Source organism: Terrapene carolina, unplaced genomic scaffold (genome assembly GCF_002925995.2).
Source record: "Terrapene carolina triunguis isolate 2854851 unplaced genomic scaffold, T_m_triunguis-2.0 Scaffold66, whole genome shotgun sequence".
In the NCBI taxonomy this organism is placed as follows: Eukaryota; Metazoa; Chordata; order Testudines; family Emydidae; genus Terrapene; species Terrapene triunguis.
Genome location: NW_020664417.1, coordinates 59,223,231 through 59,242,695, shown reverse-complemented (window position 1 = coordinate 59,242,695; position 19,465 = coordinate 59,223,231). Strand labels below are relative to the sequence as shown.

At 41.1% G+C, this 19,465-nt stretch overlaps 1 protein-coding gene across 2 annotated transcripts in view; it reads right to left on the bottom strand.

Annotated features, from left to right (window-relative positions):
* Positions 1-19,465, bottom strand: part of ATP8A1 (ATPase phospholipid transporting 8A1) — a 257,682-nt gene that overhangs the window by 126,527 nt on the left and 111,690 nt on the right. For both annotated transcript variants that reach the window (XM_024211695.2, XM_024211694.2), the window contains 5 exons: positions 14,448-14,553; positions 11,590-11,672; positions 11,361-11,410; positions 2,806-2,875; positions 793-877 (listed from right to left, as the gene is read on the bottom strand). In XM_024211695.2, coding sequence (XP_024067463.1) covers positions 793-877; positions 2,806-2,875; positions 11,361-11,410; positions 11,590-11,672; positions 14,448-14,553 — 394 coding nt within the window. The remainder of the gene's footprint in view (positions 1-792; positions 878-2,805; positions 2,876-11,360; positions 11,411-11,589; positions 11,673-14,447; positions 14,554-19,465) is intronic.

The following is a 19,465-nucleotide window of genomic DNA, read 5'->3' as shown; positions in this document are numbered from 1 at the left end:
GTATACAATATCAGTATTTTCTATTGCAGAGGTTGTTTTCCTGCCTGCATTTAAAGTGTGGTGTTTTCTAGTGATTTTTAATTTTGTTTAAAGTTTCCATTGTTTGATGAGGATAGGTACCTATTGTCTTTATAGACAGCCTTTTCAAGCCACTTACAGATTCTTATTTGTGAACCCAAATGTGGCACCCACATCCCTTCAATCGTAACTGAATAGTGGTTAGAGAAATGATTCTGCTAGACCACTGGGGATACAGAGACATGACAGTTGAGGTGGGTATGGGAGGACTCCCTAGAGTTATCAGTAATGGATTCACTCCTGTAATGGAAAGCAGCCTTAAAGCAAACTTAACTGTCAAGGGGTGGATGGATGGCCTCTCTGCACAAGGCCATCATACTGTCAACATTGATTCCTGAACCATCCTCAACCCGCTCCCTCCAACCTCTTTCCTCTCCTCCTGAAAAGTCAGAGGTTGGGAGAGATCAAAATTAAAGGTTGCAAAAGAGTTTGCATTCTAATTTCATGGAATCACTACTGTGTCTCCATAATACATTTGAACTGCACAACTAAATTTTAAGAGCCTCTACTTAGGCCGATTCTACGTGTTTTATCTGTCTATATTTGTGAACATATACTCTTCAGGAAAGGGACCATCTTTTTCAGAGGCTACAGGAGTTTAATAAACATACATATAATAAATTCTTACAATATAATAAAAGCTGAAATTTATAGTACCTATGAGAATTGAGAGGTTATATTTCATATTGTTTTATATCAAGCACTATTACTCACCTTCTGTAGCAAACTGCTCTAAATGTTTTAAAGTAATTTCCTTGTATTTTGAACTCTCGGCCAGACGGTCATAAATTACTGTGTCCTACAATGCAAACAGAACGAAGGTACAATAAAGCAAAGCAAGCAGGTTTCACTGATGTGGCAACAATAACAGAAATTCTGGAAAATAGGCAGAAAAAATATGTAACACTATATCAAAGTATTTCAGGGCCAAGCAACACAAATAGAAGTATATTTCTGTTCTGAAGGGGAGAAAAGAGGAGGACTTTCTGAGCCCTCAGGATCTGTAGATCTCTACACCTTCTCCTAATCTGGAATTATTTTGGGGTTTTCTGTATTTTTATTTCTCCTCACCTTTCATACATACTTTTCTCCCCTTATTCCACCCTTCGTGTTCCTTTGCTCTCCCCCCCCAATTTAAGTTCAGAGTGAAACTGATGCTTAGTAGCTTTCATTCTCACTTCTACTTGGCCAACAAAAAAGCTGTGCATAGAGTTACACAATGACATTATTTCATTAATTTTCATTTGTAAGGATAAGGAATGTGGAATATCAACAATCCTGTATTCAATTTTTATAAACATTGAAGAATTGGTTTTAAGAACATAAGAATGGCCATACTGGGTCAGACCAAGGATCCATCCAGCCCAGCATCCTGTCTGCTGACAGTGGCCAATGCCAGGTGCCCCAGAGGGAGTGAACCTAACAGGCAATGATCAAGTGGTCTCTCTCCTGCCATCCATCTCCAGCCTCTGACAAACAGAGGCTAGGGACACCATTCCTTACCCATCCTGGCTAATAACCATTAATGGACTTAACTAGATAAACTCATGGAGGTTCTCTTTTAAACCCTGTTATAGTCCTAGCCTTCACAACCTCCTCAGGTAAGGAGTTCCACAGGTTGACTGTGCTGTGCGAAGAACTTCCTTTTATTTGTTTTAAACCTGCTGCCCATTAATTTCATTTGGTGGCCCCTAGTTCTTATATTATGGGAACAAGTAAATAACTTTTCCTTATTCACTTTCTCCACATCACTCATGATTTTATATACCTCTATCATATCCCCCCTTAGTCTCCTCTCTTCCAAGCTGAAAAGTCCTAGCCTTTTTAATCTCTCCTCATATGGGACCTGTTCCAAACCCCTAATCATTTTAGTTGCCCTTCTCTGAACCTTTTCTAATGCCAGTATATCTTTTTTGAGATGAGGAGACCACATCTGTATGCAGTATTCAAGATGTGGGCGTACCATGGATTTATATAAGGGCAATAAAATATTCTCCGTCTTATTCTCTATCCCTTTTTAAATGATTCCTAACATCCTGTTTGCTTTTTTGACTGCCGCTGCACACTATGTGGATGTCTTCAGAGAACTATCCACGATGACTCCAAGATCTCTTTCCTGATTAAAACTGATTTCAGATTATACATCAGTAATTCCTTTGATGAATCACTTTAGGCACACAGTGTGCAAACTGCACCATTCTAGGATGTGTTGTGACTCAGACATACCTTTCTCCAAGGGAACAATAATTTACTGTTGACCTAATACTATCAGTAAGTTACTATTTCCTCTCCCCTCTATTTCCTCTCTTCTACTCGGGCTAGTGAACAGGGGGTAGAGCTAAGGCTCCATCCATTCCCCAGCAATTCCCTTCCCATCTGCTCCAGAGAAGGAATAAACAGGTGAGCAATGGTCTGGGTATCTCAAGTAGAGATGTACAGTGGGGAGGGTTCTTATTTTCCCAGACAGGCATGTAGTACAACTCACAATTTAGCCCTTAATCCTGGCACATAATTTTAATATATACTATAGCTAATTAAATTGAAAAAAGTCATGACTGAAACCCAGAGGTTTTTTAATTTTAGATGATCTGACTTCAGTTGATCGTGCAATAACTTCAGACTGTAATTATTTCAATTATTTATTTTTCTGTATGTCTATAGCATATTCATTTACAAATTAACAGATTAAAATTTACTGTATGGTAATTTAAATAAAATAAACCTTACAGCTCCTTTACAGTAGAGTCTTAATTTCCCTGTTGGTGTGCGAACAATCACAGACATTCTTTTCCTAGTGCTGGAAGAGAGTTAAATTGCAGTCCATCAACATCACCAACCTTTTTCATCCATCAATAAAAAAATAGAAAACTTGAAAATGTGCATTTATATGCATATATATTTATAGATACACATCATACTTATTGTATATAAATTAGAGGTAATGAAATAATTATGTCTACTAGTCCTACCACTGGCTTTTCCTCCTCCTTCATGAAACGGGGGGCAGAAATGAAGAAAAAATGGTTACTTACCATAGTAACTGTAGTCCTTTGAGTGTGTTCCCTCTGCACATCCCCACTTGTAGGAAGCATTCCAGGGCACACTGAGCTGCAGGAACCTTCGGTGAAGCAGTACCCAATGACACCTCCAAAAATATTTGGAGCAAGATTGCAAAAAAGGCCATGCATCCTGGACCACCTCAGCTCCTTCTTTCTTCTTCTATGGGCATGAGGTGTGTCATAGGTGCAAGACACCAAGACCCCATTAGCCTCAAGTACTGCTGAATGGGACAGGGGATATGTTGGAGATGTGCTGGGGAAAAAATGGAGCTTGCCTAGAGTGAATTGTGTTCTGTCCATCTCCAGACAGCACAACGACCCCTAGGGAACCTTTACAAGCAGTCATAAATTAAAATAACCCTGAGGATGTTCTAACTTATTCTGAGGGCTGAACCAACATTCAGTTGCCTTCAGAACTAGGGTGGGATGGAGGAGGCATAAAAGTTGCCTTAAGTCACCTTTGTGCCGTCCGTCCCCTGCACTGGATACACCTTGGCAGCACCTGAGGATCTGGGCCTAAATGTGCAACTACCTAGCTTATATATTACATTATAACTTAAGGGAGTTTTGGCTCAAACCCCCAAAATTCATTCCAGCGATGCCCAGAAGGTTCCAATACCCACAGCTAGTTGTAGAAAAGAAGGAAGTGAGGTGGTTGGGATGCCCAGACCTTTTATAACCCAAGTTTTAAATATTTTGGGCCAGGAGAGAACACTTACACATCACCAAAGGGCACTGCTTTATAGAAGGTTCTTGAACCTCAGAGGCATCAAGGGATGCATCCAAAGGTGGAAATGTGCAGAGACTATCTTGAAGAAAAGATGAGTAGTTATCCTTGTAGCACCTGTGGCTCTTCAAGATGTTGTTGTCTGTGGGATCTCACTTTAAGTGCACATACACCTTGCACACACAAGATCAAAATCTTTTGAACAGCACTTTCCATTGGCCCATGTCTGCACTATGCATGTCCTCTTGTTCCCCCACCCAGTAGCATAAAGGGTAGAGCAGCCATACCCATCTCTCAGTTCCCTCATTAATCCAGAATCCTAGATAAGGAGGTCTCAGAACATAATGAAGATGGAGAGATCCGCATAGACAACAGTATCTCTGAGAACCACAGGCCTTGTCCTGTTAAGGTAGTTTAACAAAACCCTTGAAATGTCCAAAGTGTGGCGTTTCTGATCTCTCAGTAAGGAGTGGGGTTTTGGAAAGAAAACAGGTAAATCAATAGATTGGTTCAAATTAAAGTCTGACAGAGCAGTGGGAATAAATTTGGGGTGAGGTCTTACCACCATCTTATCTTTGTGGAATGTTGCATAAAGTGGGTCTGCCATGAAAGCTTGGAGTTCATTAACCTTCCTGGCTGATGTAACTGTGACTAAAAAGGCCATCTTAAAAGTAAGGAGGTTTAAAGAGCATTCAGAAAGAGGAATGAAAGGGGGAACTATTAAATTTCTAAGGACAATGTTAAGATCCCATATCAGAAGGGATTCCCTAAAGTATGCAATAACCCCTTTAGAAATCTGGGTACTATGGGGTATAAAAACTGAGTATAACACTACTACTGGGTGGCATATTGAGATCACTGCAATGCAGATTTTCATGGAACTGAAAGAGAGTCAAGAGTGTTTCAGATTCAGAATATAGTTAAATATTTTTGCTATGAGGGTCTTCAACAAGTCAAGGTTGTGTTGGGCTGCACACATCTGAAAATATTTTCCATTTAGAGGAGTAAGTTTCCATTTGGAAAGCTTTTTACTTAGCAAAAGGCACCCTTGTACTTGTAGAGAACAATCTCTGTCAGTAGCACTAAACCAATCAACATCCAGGCTGCCAGATGTAGTGACTTTGGGTCTGAATTAAGTTTTGGCCTTTTGTTCTGTGATAGTATGTTTGGAGAACCAAATTGGTATGGGAGGCTGAACAGACATTTTGAGGAGATCTGTTAACTTCATACTGGCTGAGACAATTCAGGCTATCAGGATTTGGAATTGATGGAAATATGTATATGAAACCTTGATCCCACAGTAAGGAAAGCATCTTGTAATGATCCCAGACTCATGCCACCCGTGTTATGACCCTACAGGTCTTGAACTTGGGTCCACATGGTTCCCAGTTGACTGTTGCCTCCCTGCTCTTACCCAGTGGCTCACTACTAACTGACTAAATAGGCCTTGTCTACACTAATGCTGTAATTGATCTAAGTTACGCTAGTTAAGTTGTGTAACTTAAGCCAACGTAACTAACCAACTTAAAAGCTGTGTCTATACCATGCTATGTCAATGGGAGAGCATTGAGGTGGAGTACTGAAGTCGATAGGACAGTGCTTTGTCATCGACTTAGCGTGTTTTCACCAGACCCACTAAATCAATGAAGCTGCATCAATGGCAGTGGTGTCGATTTAGCTGGGTAGTGAAGACAGGCACTGAGTGCAGAGATCATGAAACCTGAAGTTACATCAGGAAGGCCTCCCCTGGGCCCTGATTGGAGGAGCAACATTGGGACATCTGATTTGTCAGAGCTTCCTATTTAAACCGAAAGAGAGGCACAAAAAGTTGTCTGCACAACTGGGCTCTAACTGGCCCCTTGCTCAGCCCTACAGACTCTGACCTGCCTTATTCCTAGTATCCTGACCTTGGCCTGACTCTTGGTGACCCAAATAGTATCTGACCCCATCCAAATTAGTTCATCTGACTCCTGCCCTGATTCCTGGTAACCTGAACACGATCCTCCTGAAACAGGTCACAAACTATCAGAGCTGGCCCCCTATGTCCCAGCCCTAACACTCCTCCCTGAACCAGATCGCTAACCACTGGACCCAACTGCCTACGGCCTGGCCCAGACACCCATGAACAAAACGTTGTACATTTCATGTTGTCTTTTGGGGCAAACAAATCTATAATGAGATTGGTTTGATGAATCTATGATGAAATATTGGTTTGATGATGACACAGACAATGTGTGATTGGTGATGGATTGTCTCCTTAGGCAGTCTGGCAGATTGTTGCTGACTCCTGGAGGATGAAGAGAAATTGGGGTTATCCCATGTTGTTGACACCTTGTTCATAATGTGATAATTCTTGACATAGGGGTGATGCACAGGTGCCTCCTTGCTTGTTTATAGAGTACACTGCAAATTGAGTTGTCTTAATAATTTGCACTGTAGAATTCTGCAGAACAGGATGGAACGCTATGTAAGCTAATGTGACTACTCATATTTCTAGGACATTTACTTGAAGAATCAAGTCCTTTTAAGACGAAGTCCATTGTATCTGCAGGTGGTCCAGGTGTTTACCACAACCTGTTTTTGTTGCATCTGTGATCAACATCCTTTTCAGGTGGATGTATGGAGAAGTGCACCTCTATTCAAACATTCCTGGAGTGTTACTACCAGCTCAGTGCAGACAGGTTGTGTGCTGAGATCACAATTCACCTGTTAATTTGATGTCTTGTATGATGATACACTGATCTTAGCCAGCCTTGTAATGGATGTGGGTGAAGTTTGGCTAGTGGCATCATATACACATAAACTGACATGTTGCCCACAAGTATGAGGCAGTTTCTGACTATATTTGTAGCATATGATTTGATACTGGTGACTATAGCTTGAAGGAAAAGAACTCTGACTCCAAATTAACAAAAACATACCTCTCAGAAGACTATGTGGGCTCCTATTAATTCTATAGGTTGTGATGAGATGAGACCTTTTTTTCATAATTCTCCATGAATCTCGGCTGTCTGAATAGGTGAAAAATATAGTTCATGGCTGTGGTGACTTCCTGATGAGCCCTGCCTTTGATCAGACAGTAGTCTAGATATGGATAATCCTTAATGCCTAATCTCTTCAGATGTGCTGCTACAACAGCTAGATATTTTGTAAAGCCTCTCAGTGCTGTGGAGAGACCACATGGTAGCACTCTGTATTAGTAGTGATTAGGCCCCCTTGTGAATCACAGGTACTTCCTATGGGCTGACTGGCTGGAAATAAGGAAGTATGCATCTTGTAGCCTGAGAGCCATGAACCAGTCTTGAGCCTGAAGGGAAGGGATGGTGGAGGCAACTGTTATCATCCTGAATCTGCGATAGTGTGTATATTTGTTCAGGTGTCTCAGGTCTAGGACAGGACAAATATCCCCATTTTTCTTTGGGATACGGAAATACCAGGAGTAAAATCCTTTTCTCTTGTACTCCAGAGGTACCTCTTCCATGGCGCCTAGAAGAAGTACAGAAGCCACCTCTTCCTTTAGCTATTTTTTGTGAGGTTACCTGAAGAGGGATTGGAAGGACAATGAGTGTGTATGTGTGGGGGGGTGGGGGTTCCTAGGATAAGGAATGAAATTAGATGGAATAGCCATGGGAGGGAGACTACTTCTAGCACTTAAATGTCTTTATCATAGGTCATGACTGATGGAAGAAAGCAAGATGGCACCCAAAAGGCAGGGCTGGGTCCTGAGTAGCTCAAGCATGGCTCTCGACCCTTGCATCAAACCTGCTGCCTAGAAGCAGGTGTAGAATAGCCCATGGTCAAGGAAGATAGTCTCCTCCAAGAAAACTCTGGCTTTTTCCTGTGCAAGTATCAGAAAATCTGTGATGGGGGTACGTAGGTGTCTTCTGCCTGGATTGCCTCTGATAGCTAAATGGCACATAGTTTGGGGCTGAAATGTAGATGCCCAAGGAATGAAGCAGTGCTCTGGAATCTCTGAGGGAGTGCAGTGTGTCATCCATATAAACACTGAATAAGTCTGCGGCCTCAAGGGGCAAATCCTTCATTGTGTTTTGCACTTCTCTTGGAATGCCAGAGGCTTGCAGCCATGAAGTTCTGTGCGTGGTCACAGCGATGGCCATGAACAAAGTTGCAGTGATGCTGATGAATAAGTCTTTCTTCCAAATAAATCTAATTTTTTTTGGAGTCTTTGCTGTGCACCTGTGACTGAAGAAACATGCATTAAAAATACCTTGGAACAACTGAAAAATGTCACGGAGGAGCAGCTGATGCCCCCTCACTGTCACCTGGTTTTGTGGCCTCTGACAATGTTGTAAAAATTAGAATAGCATTGCATAATAAAAAGGCAGAAGAATCCTGGAATCTTTTACACTGAAAGCATGTGTCTACCACAAGATCTAAAGGACTAAGCCAACAGGACTTCTGATGCTCCACAAAAATCTGTTGCTTCAGGGGTGACTGAATCACACCATGGTATTGTGGATTACCAACGATCCCCATCAGAAGAAGCTAATCCGAACAGCCTGAGGTCCACAGCCATTCAAATATTCATATGCTGGCAGGGTTGAAAATCATATCCTCAGCACTGAATACAATATAATAAAAATGTATGCTTCCTAATAGGCATATACCTTATGATTAGCACAATTTTCGCACTCAACAAAACTATGCACTGTAACTTTAACTCTGCCTTCCTCAACCGGCCCTTTTCTACATACCTCATTAACGACTATCCCTTTCAAACACTTAGGCTTGGTCTACACTTACCCCCCAAGTCGAAGTAAGGTATGCAAATTCAGCTACGTGAATAACGTAGCTGAATTCGACATACCTTACTTCGAACTTACCGCGGTTCAGACGCGGTCCACACGCGGCAGGCAGGCTCTCCGTCGACTCCGCGGTACTCCTCTCATTGAGCTGGAGTACCGCAGTCGACGGCGAGCACTTCCTGGTTCGATTTATCGCGTCCAGACCAGATGCAATAAATCGAACACGGAACTTCGATTGCCAGCCGTCGAACTACCCGGTAAGTGTAGACCAGCCCTTAGATGTGGATGTTTGGTGTGGCAGTGTGTTGTACCTGAATAGAGGTAAAACATAACCCTTTATTCAGCTTATGCTGGAAGGCAGCAAGGGGTTGCAAAAGTTACATCTACATAGGATCAGGTGCCTATCTTTCAAGAAAACAAAGCCACTTACAGTATCTGTAATTCTTGTTCTCAGAAAGTATAAAGTTGTAATAGATTACTTCTCTTAGGATGCATGCTCCTCTCACAGAAATGTTGGGAAGGCTCATAGCTCAAAATTCTGAAGTTGTTGGATCCAACAGGGAACATTTTGCACTTCTGCTGTGGAATAATAGTGACCCCTAGTGCCGCCAGTAAGTCTAAGCAAATATTAAAGAACTGGAAAATAAAATAGATACAAAACTCTGAATTCTGAGTTAAGTGGGTGGGTGTGTGGGTGCTAAGCTACTGTAACTTATTTTCTCAGAGGATAAGATTCACAGATAAGTAGTTTTCATTTATCCAAAAAGTACAAGAGGTATCTAATAACCATTCCTGGCAATTCACAAGGTTTAAAAATATTTATAAAGCCTGTAAAACAGGTAAAGATGAACAGGAAAAAAAAGAAGGGAAACCTGTACTCCCATTCTATATAAATACTGCACATCGCTATAACTGTCAAGCAAGCTGCAAAGGCACTTTTTGCCACATACCTATTAACTTCTCACAACAAAAATGAAGGTTATATATAGAATCAATAGAGGATGAAGTAACTTGCTCAGTCATTTTGTTTCTTTCCTCATCTATGCTCCAGTCAGCTATATTTTGTAACTTTTCATCTTTTTCAGTGTCCCTGTTTCACCTCCCATTAGTTTTCTGTGCATTTTCTCCTTTTAAAATATCATTATTTCTCTTCTCAAACCATCTTCTTCAATATGTTTCTTTTCCAGTTGGGCTAGTCTCCCTTACCTGATTTTTGTTTAGTATTTTCTCACTTTGTTCTTCTACCAGTTTCTCTCCCTTTATTCCTCCTTTCACCAGTTCCCTCTTCCCTATGCCCATTCTTCTCTGGTCTTCACTTCATTAGGCCTCATTCTTCTTCAATTCCCTTTCCTGCAATCCTCCTCTTCTTCTTAGAGGCAACTTTCCCTGACACCTCCTTTGGTCTTTTCACCATTCCTGGCCTCCAAAGTCACACTTGAGTTCTACCCTCTCTGGTCCTTCTCCTTAATCAAATCAATCATAGCTCCCTCCAGTGCAAGTCCTCGATGTACCGGTATGTGTGTGTGTCTCTCTCTCCTTTCCCTTTTTCCTCCAGGTCTGTCTGAGGTCATTATAATGCTTCCTCCACTTATAAAACTCCTCCTCACCCTCACTGTGTCAGGGTGAGCAATCAGACAATTCACATGATTTAAGTTAAGCACGTGTTTAAGCCTTTGTAAAAACAGGTCCTCAATGAGGAAAGGGTTTCATATCCTGAGTCCTTCCACATGTACTTTCACATAGCATATTCCATATACAGATACACTTTACAAATAAAATTGCACCTAACTTCCTAATGCACACATACACAACTCCAGCAGAACATTGAGAGATCACTTACTGAATGGAAAATTCTATGTATTTTATATACACACTACCAATGGAACAATGGTATACCATCAGTTTACAAAAAGACAGTGGCCAGATTTTTAAAGGTATTTAGGAGTTGCTGCACTCAGCATTGCAATGCAGTTAGGACCTAACTCTCATTTTCAAAAGTGATTGAGACACTTAAAAGCCACTACCTAAATCACTTTTGAAAATGAGATTTAGCTCCTAAAAACAGTTAGGCATCACAATATTGAGTGCAGCAATACCTAAATACCTTTACAAATTTGGGCCAGTGTGCTTTGCATGAAGTACTTTAAAAAATCATAACTCAGCCAAATTAAAATCACTTTTCACTGTTCCACAAGAAAAAAATTGCAGCAGGGGATAACGTCCTTGCCAAATTTCAAGCTTTTTTATCACTCTGACTGAGGTGATAGAGCTTAAAAAAGAAAAGAAAATCATTTTTTAAAAATGACGTGTATTTTTCCACTCTTTTTCTATTTCTACAAATTTTTCCTCAAGTTCCAAGAAAACTTACTTCCAAAATGAAAACAAAAGTGTCAAATTTCAGCTGGGAAAGGAGACATTTTATAAAACTATTCCTCTGAATGTGACCTTTTACAATGTAAAGGCGACTACAACCTCCTTATCTATAAGTATTGCTACATGCTCTGCCTATAATGCGAGAATATATACTATAGAGCTAAAGCACAGTATATATTATAAAGTTTCCAAATAAAGTACAAAACCCTCAGTCTTTTTCAAGTCTGAAAATATGCCATCTCTATACTAAACCCACTAATTTATCCATAAAGGAAAAATTCAGCAGAGTATATATGCACCAAAATGACACTTTAAAAAATATAAAACAAAACATATCAAATGCTTATTTTGCTTTACCTTGTAAATTCCAGCACATTTAGCAATTCATATCTTTCCTCATGGCCAAGCTGGAAAAAAAGACATATTTTTGTTAGTGAGTTTTAAGCTTTAAAAAAAAAAAAAAAATAGACTAGTAATTACTTTTTGGCATAAACCTACCGGACTAAATTGTATTAAATATGTAAACTATTTAATATCAATGCCAAAATATTAATAATACATAGTAACATAATTTTAATGTACTTACAGAGTCTATAATTACTGAGTCAGGTGTCCTTCCAGTGAATACAAAACGAAGATGCTTGGCTGCTCTGACCAATGCTCCTTCATCTGCAACAAACCAATTTCCATTGTTTTTTTTATAGATTGAGAAACTATCAAGAAAAAGAATTTTCAAGTTTTAAATACCTTTTAAATATTGTAGGATAAATAACACAGAGACAGGCAGATTTGTACCTGTTCAAATTTTCCAATTATTCTTTTACCTGCTCCTCATCAATAAATAAATAAATTTAGAAGGTCTTCCTTCTTCACTGCTCAAAGTTTCTTTGTTTATTACTCTTGAAAAAAGTTCAGTATCTCAGCTATTTCTGAGTCATTGTAAATTACCCGCATTTAACAGCAGTCCTACTGTACTTTCCTCCCTTTCTTTTTCATTTTATATATTTGTAGAATCCCTTATTACCTTTGACTAGCATTAATTCTTTTTGCTTTTCTGACACCCTTATTTTTTCCTCCTCAAACCATAACGGACTCTAAAAATTCTTGTTTAGGTGCCTCCTGGGTTTCCCATTTTGAGTACAGGTTTTCTCTTTTTCTCACATATTTGAGTAGCCTCTACTGGCATCACACTGGCCAATTCCTATTAATTGTCATCTTCTTTTCAGAGGATCTGTAGTCTGTTCCTACTTAATTATAGTGCTTTTCAAGATTTCTTACTGAATTTGAAAACTTTCCTCCACTAAACCCTACTCACTAAATTTCTTGTTTCCCCAAAAATTTGCTTTACTGAAATTTAAATCTAACATTGGGACAATGCTGCAATTCTCTGATCCCATTCCTTACTACTATATAAGGAGTGAAAGTATTATTATTCATTTACATTTATAAAACTGAAGTAGCTCATAGTCAATATTTCTAAACTTCCCTAATATTCTCGCATTCTCTGGAAAGTTGTCCCCTTTTGGTGTTTTAGTTTCATACAAGAAATTGACACTACCAGTCTACCTGTGCTGGAGTCCTCTTGCCTCTTAGAAGGCCCACTGAAAACATGAAACTACTTTTTGCTGGGTACACCTTAGAAGCTGATCCATTAACTGCTGCACTGCTTCAAAGGAGGCAACAAAACACATCAGAGGTAGCACAGGAAAAAAGATTTTCATTTCATAGGGGAATTATTTTCCTTTAGGTTGAAAGAGCAACCTCCAAAGAGAAATAACCAAAGCCATAGCTGAAAATTTTACCCCGGTATCTAAGGGTATGTCTACACTCTATCTGGAAGTGTGCCACCCCATTACCTATTGTTAATTTAATCCATTTTAACTTTTAACTTCAGTGTACAAATCACTGAATCATAGAATCACAGAACTGGAAGGGACCTCAAGAGGTCAGCTAGTCCAGTCCCCTGCACTCATGGCAGGACTAAGTACTATCTAGACCATTCCTGACAGGTGTCTGTCTAACCTGCTCTTAAAAATTTTCAATGATGGAGATTCCACAACCTCCCTAGGCAATTTATTTCAGCGCCTAACCACCCTGACAGTTAGGAAGTTTTTCCTAATGTCCAACCTGAACCCATTGCTTCTTCTCCTATCCTCAGAGGTTAAGAAAAACAATTTTTCTTCCTCCTCCTTGTAACAACCTTTTACATACTTGAAAACTGTTATCATGTCCCCTCTCAGTCTTTTCTTTTCCGGACTAAACAAACCCAATTTTTTCAATCTTCCCTCATAGGTCATGTTTTCTAGACCTTTAATCATTTTTGTCACTCTTCTCTGGACTCTCACAAATTTGTCCACATCCTTCCTGAAATGTGGCACCCAGAATTGGACACAATACTCCAGTTGAGGCTTAATCAGTGTGGAGTAGAGTGGAAGAATTACTTCTCGTATCTTGTTTACAACACTCCTGCTAATATATCCCAGAAGGATGTTCGCTTTTTTTTGCAACAGCGTTATACTGTTGACTCAATGAGTCGCTTTTCTGCTGCTCAAGCTGATGAGCCATAGCACTGTGATAAAAATGTCAGTCTTCTGCTTCAAGACTGGCACTTATTTAAAGAGCCATAATAGCATAGTATGTAAGAAACTACACAGGTAACTGCGAGTAATAAGACTATATACATATCACATGTTCTTTATTTCATCACAATGAATCAGAAAATGATGTCTATATGAGGCCTAGAAAAATGGGACCTCAAATCTGACTGGTGGGCCTAAGTACTGTTTTAATACAAATAGATAACAAATATATTTCATTAAAAACTTTGTCATACAAAATGTTCATACTGATTTTTGCAAGAATCTATTTGAAAAAAATGTATGAAGTGTGGTTTACTGGTGTTTTAAATATTGTCTTTTCTAGTTCTTTGTTGATGTTTTGGCTGATCATCAGAATCGTTGTCCTACTTAAGAGGTTTTATTTTCCTTCCTGATGATTACTACATAGTGTTATTTTCTTTTGTGATATTTTGTTAAGTTAATGCCATTGTTATGAAGCATCAGAGAGAGCCATAAACAGGGGTGTTAGCTTGTCTAACTGAACACATGCCTTTGAATTTTATTTGTATTACTCAACCCATTCAACTTTTCACAACACAGCAGTTTAGGTGTTGCAATATAGATAACAAACCAACCTTTATTATTGTATAGGCTATGTGACATCTACAAATCCTCTCTAAGACATGGATTGGAAAAAAATCTAAAACAGTGTCTTTTATAGAAATAAAAATGTATGAGACAGATCTTAAATATCATTATTTTTGCACTTTTATTTAAATTTCTGGGCAAGGGGTAGACGTAGGGGTAATTCATCAAGTTCTGAATTAACATTATTGTTGAGTGGATTGAATATTTTACAATTTATATATAATTATTTAGCTCTTACCTGGAGATGCTGCTTGATATATAATCTTATCACCTTCTCTTTCTGGAACAGCTGTATGACACACTGCCATCATTGTTAGAAACTCGCAAATTATAGGTGCAGTTGGCTAGTCCAAAAACAGGGTAAAAAGTAACAATTAATCTGTGCACTATTAAAATGTGTTAGTACATATTGGCAAATATTAATTCAGGGGAAAATCTCCTTTCCTGATTACAAGTATATGCATTTTTAAAATTTCCACATTCTTTTGGTTGATGACATTGTACATAAACCATTTTCAACATTCACCTGATTTGCTTCAAGTACATTCCAACCGCTGCTATACTTTCCTTTTGTATAGTCAGTGCAGATATTGATGCCTATAGTTAAGGCTGCCCAAGTGTAATGGGGTGTTCACCTCACACTAGCCTAGAAGAGGTCAATGAGGCTGAGAAGGGGCCAATTAACTGGATAGAGGAAGGAAATTATGTAACCTCAGTAACCCCTGAATGAAGATGGAGCCCAGCTGAGAAGGAACAGACAGGGCTAGTATAAAGCCAGGAAGCTGACAGCAGAAAGGGAAAGGGGCTGCAGTAAGGGAGCCAGTAGCCGCTCTGGACAGCACAAAGGAATGTAAGTAAACCTAAAGGGAGAGGGTGCAGGAAAAGGCTCAGGGAAATGGCAGCAAGGCTTAAGACACTGCAAGCTTTGGCTGCTGATTAGAGGATTCCTGAGCTGGAACCCAGAGTAGAGGATGGGCTTGGGTTCCCCTACCGGCCACTTGGGAAGTGGCACCATCTGGGCAGTGAATGGGAAGACTACCTGAGACAGTTTGTATGGAAAGACTAGGATACCCCCGAAGTGGGAAAAACACATAGTGACCTATCCGAAGGGCCAAGTCACGAAGAGAGAGTAACCTAAGTCAGAGAGAGAGAGAGAGGCGGCAGGACTTACAATGAGCAGCAGAAGGTGATGTCAGACCTGAAAAGAGCTAATTCCCAGAGCAGCCAGGAGGAGTTGCCATAGCAAAGTGTGAACCCTGTGACACCAATACTTTCCATAATACAACACTGTGATCAGTTGTTTATAATTTTGCCTATCCATGCCATATCTAATTCAGACTGATTTACTTTGGAAATTTTCTGCAAAAATGGTTCAGCCATTTCTCAGAACAAGATTAGGAAAAAATAAGTTTTTTTCCCCAAATTAACAAAATTCATGCAAATGTTTTGTTGAGACGCTCGAATGCCTCCATACTTTGAAGATGGGACTTGAAATTCGGCCACTTAGTGTCAGGTACTAAAACATTAACATCAATTAACAGCTCAACTGGAAATGTACATAAATCATGTAACTAGACACATTAGATATTGACAAAAGTTTAATGGCATACTAAAATGTTTTATTCAGTAATGTGTGGATGGTTAACATGTATTGTGAAGTGAATTCTCTTTTAATATTGTCTGCACACAATATTTTTTATTTTACTGTGGCACTATCACTGCCCATGCTGTACTTTTTCTGTGGGCATATGATTTCAGGTTCCAGTCCAGTCAATTCAACACCTTTCCTGAACACTTTAAAGAAATAGCTGCTGCATTTTCTGTTAAAACTTGTACCCAATCCCACACAAAGGGCAGACTGAAGCAAAGTCATTCAGATGGCTTTTAGTGTGACAGTCTAAACAAAAATAATTCAATTTTTTTTTTTTACTCAGCACTTATATAGTTCATCTGTAGAGCTCAAAGCATTTCAAATTGACAACAGGAAATCATCAATTTTAGAGATCCCCAAACACTTGCCAAAAACAATCATTTCCCAAAAGAATTCCTAAGACGTGGAATTGCCAATACTGAAAGTCACTCAGGGAAGATTCTTGTACTACTACAAATGAGAAACACAGAACTCTACTAAAAGTGAGGCACTTCAGCTGTAAAAAGAACAATTCCCCTAGACTGTATAGAATGATAAAACTGACAAAATGACAATTCAAGAAATAGTATTGAAGAAGGAATGGTATAACTATATGGTGTCACCAATCTCAGAAACCTCTTAAGTTTCACTTTCAAAATGGGATGGCTCCTGTCCTTCTTAGATTCAGAGCCCTGAATTCCTCTAGGAAAGAGGCACATATTTACTAGTTTCTGTTATAAGACCTGATCCAACAGAACACCTGAGCATGTGGTTAACTTTAAAAGTCCGTGAGTTGTTCTACTGAAGAAAATGTATATACCATCTCTCCCTCCAAGTATCATAAGGTAGGAAGGACTGCTACCCTGAAGACCCAAAAGAATACCACTCCAGGAGTCAAACAAAAACAAATATTATCCTAAGAGGAGAACAAAAGAAATGCTATAAAAACTAAGGCCTGGTCTACACTAGGCTTTTATGTCGAATTTAGCGCCGTTATATCGAATTAACCCTGCACCCGTCCACACCAGGAAGCCATTTAGTTCGACATAGAGCTCTCTTTAAATCGATTTCTGTAATCCTCCCCAACGAGAGGAGTAGCGCTAAATTCGAAATGGCCATATCGAATTAGGCTAGGTGTGGATGGAAATCGACGCTAATAGCTCCGGGAGCTATCCCACAGTGCACCACTGTGTTGACGCTCTGGACAGCAGTCCGAGCTCGGATGCTCTGACCAGCCACACCCCCGGGAAAATTTGAATTCATTTTCATTTTCCTGTCTGGGCAGTTTGAATCTCAGTTCCTCTTTGGACATCGAGGTGAGCTCAGCAGCAGTGGCAACGATGCAGAGCTCTCCAGCAGAGATGGCCGTGCAATCTAATAGAAAGAGGGCCCCAGCATGGACTGATCGAGAAGTCTTGGATCTCATTGCAGTGTGGGGCGATGAGTCCGTGCTTGCCGAGCTGCGCTCCAAAAGAAGGAATGCTAAGATCTACGAGAAGATCTCCAAAGCCATGGCAGAGAGAGGCTACAGCCGGGATGCAACGCAGTGCCGCATGAAAATCAAGGAGCTGAGACAAGGCTACCAAAAAACCAAAGAGGCTAACGGACGATCCGGATCCCAGCCCCACACATCCCGTTTCTACGAGGCACTGCATTCCATCCTGGGAGCGGCCGCCACCACTACCCCACCCATGACCGTGGACTCCGAGGATGGGATATTGTCCGCGGCCGGTTCCTCGTCGGACATGTTAGCGGACGGGGAAGATGAAGAAGGAGATGAGGAGGACGAGGCAGTCGACAGCGCTGGCACCGCTGATTTCCCCGACAGCAAGGAGCTCTTCATCACCCTTACCGAGATCCCGTACTTACCCCGGACACAGAATCAGGGGAAGGATCAAGCAGTAAGTGCTGTAAACATGTAAACATTTATTTAAAACAGAACGGTAATATTTATACTATTAACAATGTATATTTATAAAAGTGCTGTAAACTAGTAAAAAAATAATCAGGTACAAAACAGGAATATTTACAAAGGTAACAAATGGGTTTTCATGATTTCTCTGTCTTAGGCTCTTCTCAATTTAGTCCCAAGAATTTTAAAAAATTTTCACAATGTCCCTTACTACATGATTCCGAGGCCCAAGACGCTCCACTCCATAGTCCCAGTGCACCTAGGCGAAAATCCGGTCAATGTGGCCGGGGATTGACGAGAAATCCTCGTAGGAGAACTCCTCGTAGGTCTCGTGGAGGTAGATCTCAAGCCTGTTTATGAGGTTCCGGGGTAGGGCGATCTTAGTGGGCCCTCCGTGGTAGCAGACATGTCCCCTCCACGCCACAATCAAGTACTCGGGGATCATGGCCCGACATAGCATGGCGGCATACGGACCCGGTTTCTGCATGCTTTCCCGCAGCATGCGTTCTTTCTGGGTGTCCGGGATCCTCAGGAGGGTGATGTCGCTCATGACGCCCTGCTTTGAATTAGGGAGGGGAATGTTAGTATTGGGACTGCTTTACAGCCACGCGGTGGAGGGAGAGGGGCAGCATACAGGGATCTTTCCCTGGGACAGCCGCGAGGGGGTGGGACAGGGGCAGAGTTGATGCTGTCCTGATTGCTGGCAGCAGAGACTGGCATTGCTTTCAATGTGAAAGGAGGCCAGTGCTACTGCTGGAGTTTTAAGCAGCCACAAGTCTACGGCTTACCATTATTGCCCGCTCCAGAAGTTCAGGTCTCCAGCCACAGTTCTCTGATCACTCCAAGACCACCGCAAGTCCACAGGCACTGAAGGCGACGGCCGAAAATTCGACCTTGTCCTGAGTGCGCATGTGAGAGGTGCAGTGCATGGTCTTGTTCACAGAGAAAGACTAGGTTCTTTGTATACAATTTCATTTATCTGTCTCAGGAATTCACTCCCTTTTTACAATTCACACAGACACATCTGCGACTGTCTCCCAACCCAGCCTGTCAGCACACTCCCAGAGGCTAGCGCAGATTAAGCGGAGGAAGAAGAAGACGCGTGAAGACATGTTCTCAGAACTAATGGGCTGCTCCCGAGCCCAGGCAGCCCAGCAGACACAGTGGAGGGAGAACTTGTCACAAATGCACCGAGCAGTCATGGAACGGGAGGAGAGGTGGCGTCAGGAGGACCAACAGGCTACTGAAAAGCTGCTTGGACTAATGAGGGAGCAAACGGACACGCTCCGGCGCCTTGTGGATGTTCTGCAAGACCGGAGGCAGGAGGACAGAGCCCCGCTGCAGTCTATCTGTAACCGCCCTCACCCGCCACCAAGTCCCACACCACCCTCACCTAAAGTCCAAAGAAGGAGGGGCGGCAAGGGACGTTAAAACTTTCAGTCAACCCCTGCAGACTGCTCTAGCACTAGAAGGCTGACATTCCCCAAAATTTCATAAGTCCTTTCCTACCCACCTCACACAAGCCCCCGTCCAAGTTTCACCCCCCACGTTCCATGTCTGGTTCGCAATAAAATGTTTGTTTCTGTTCATTGCTGTTTCAGTCAGGTTCTTTTGAGGGAGAGTCTGTCTGGAGGGGGGAAGGGGATTGGTAATTGGACAGGACAGTGACCTTTAGCAGGGTACAGAGGCGGTGTCAGGTCCAGCATCAGGACAC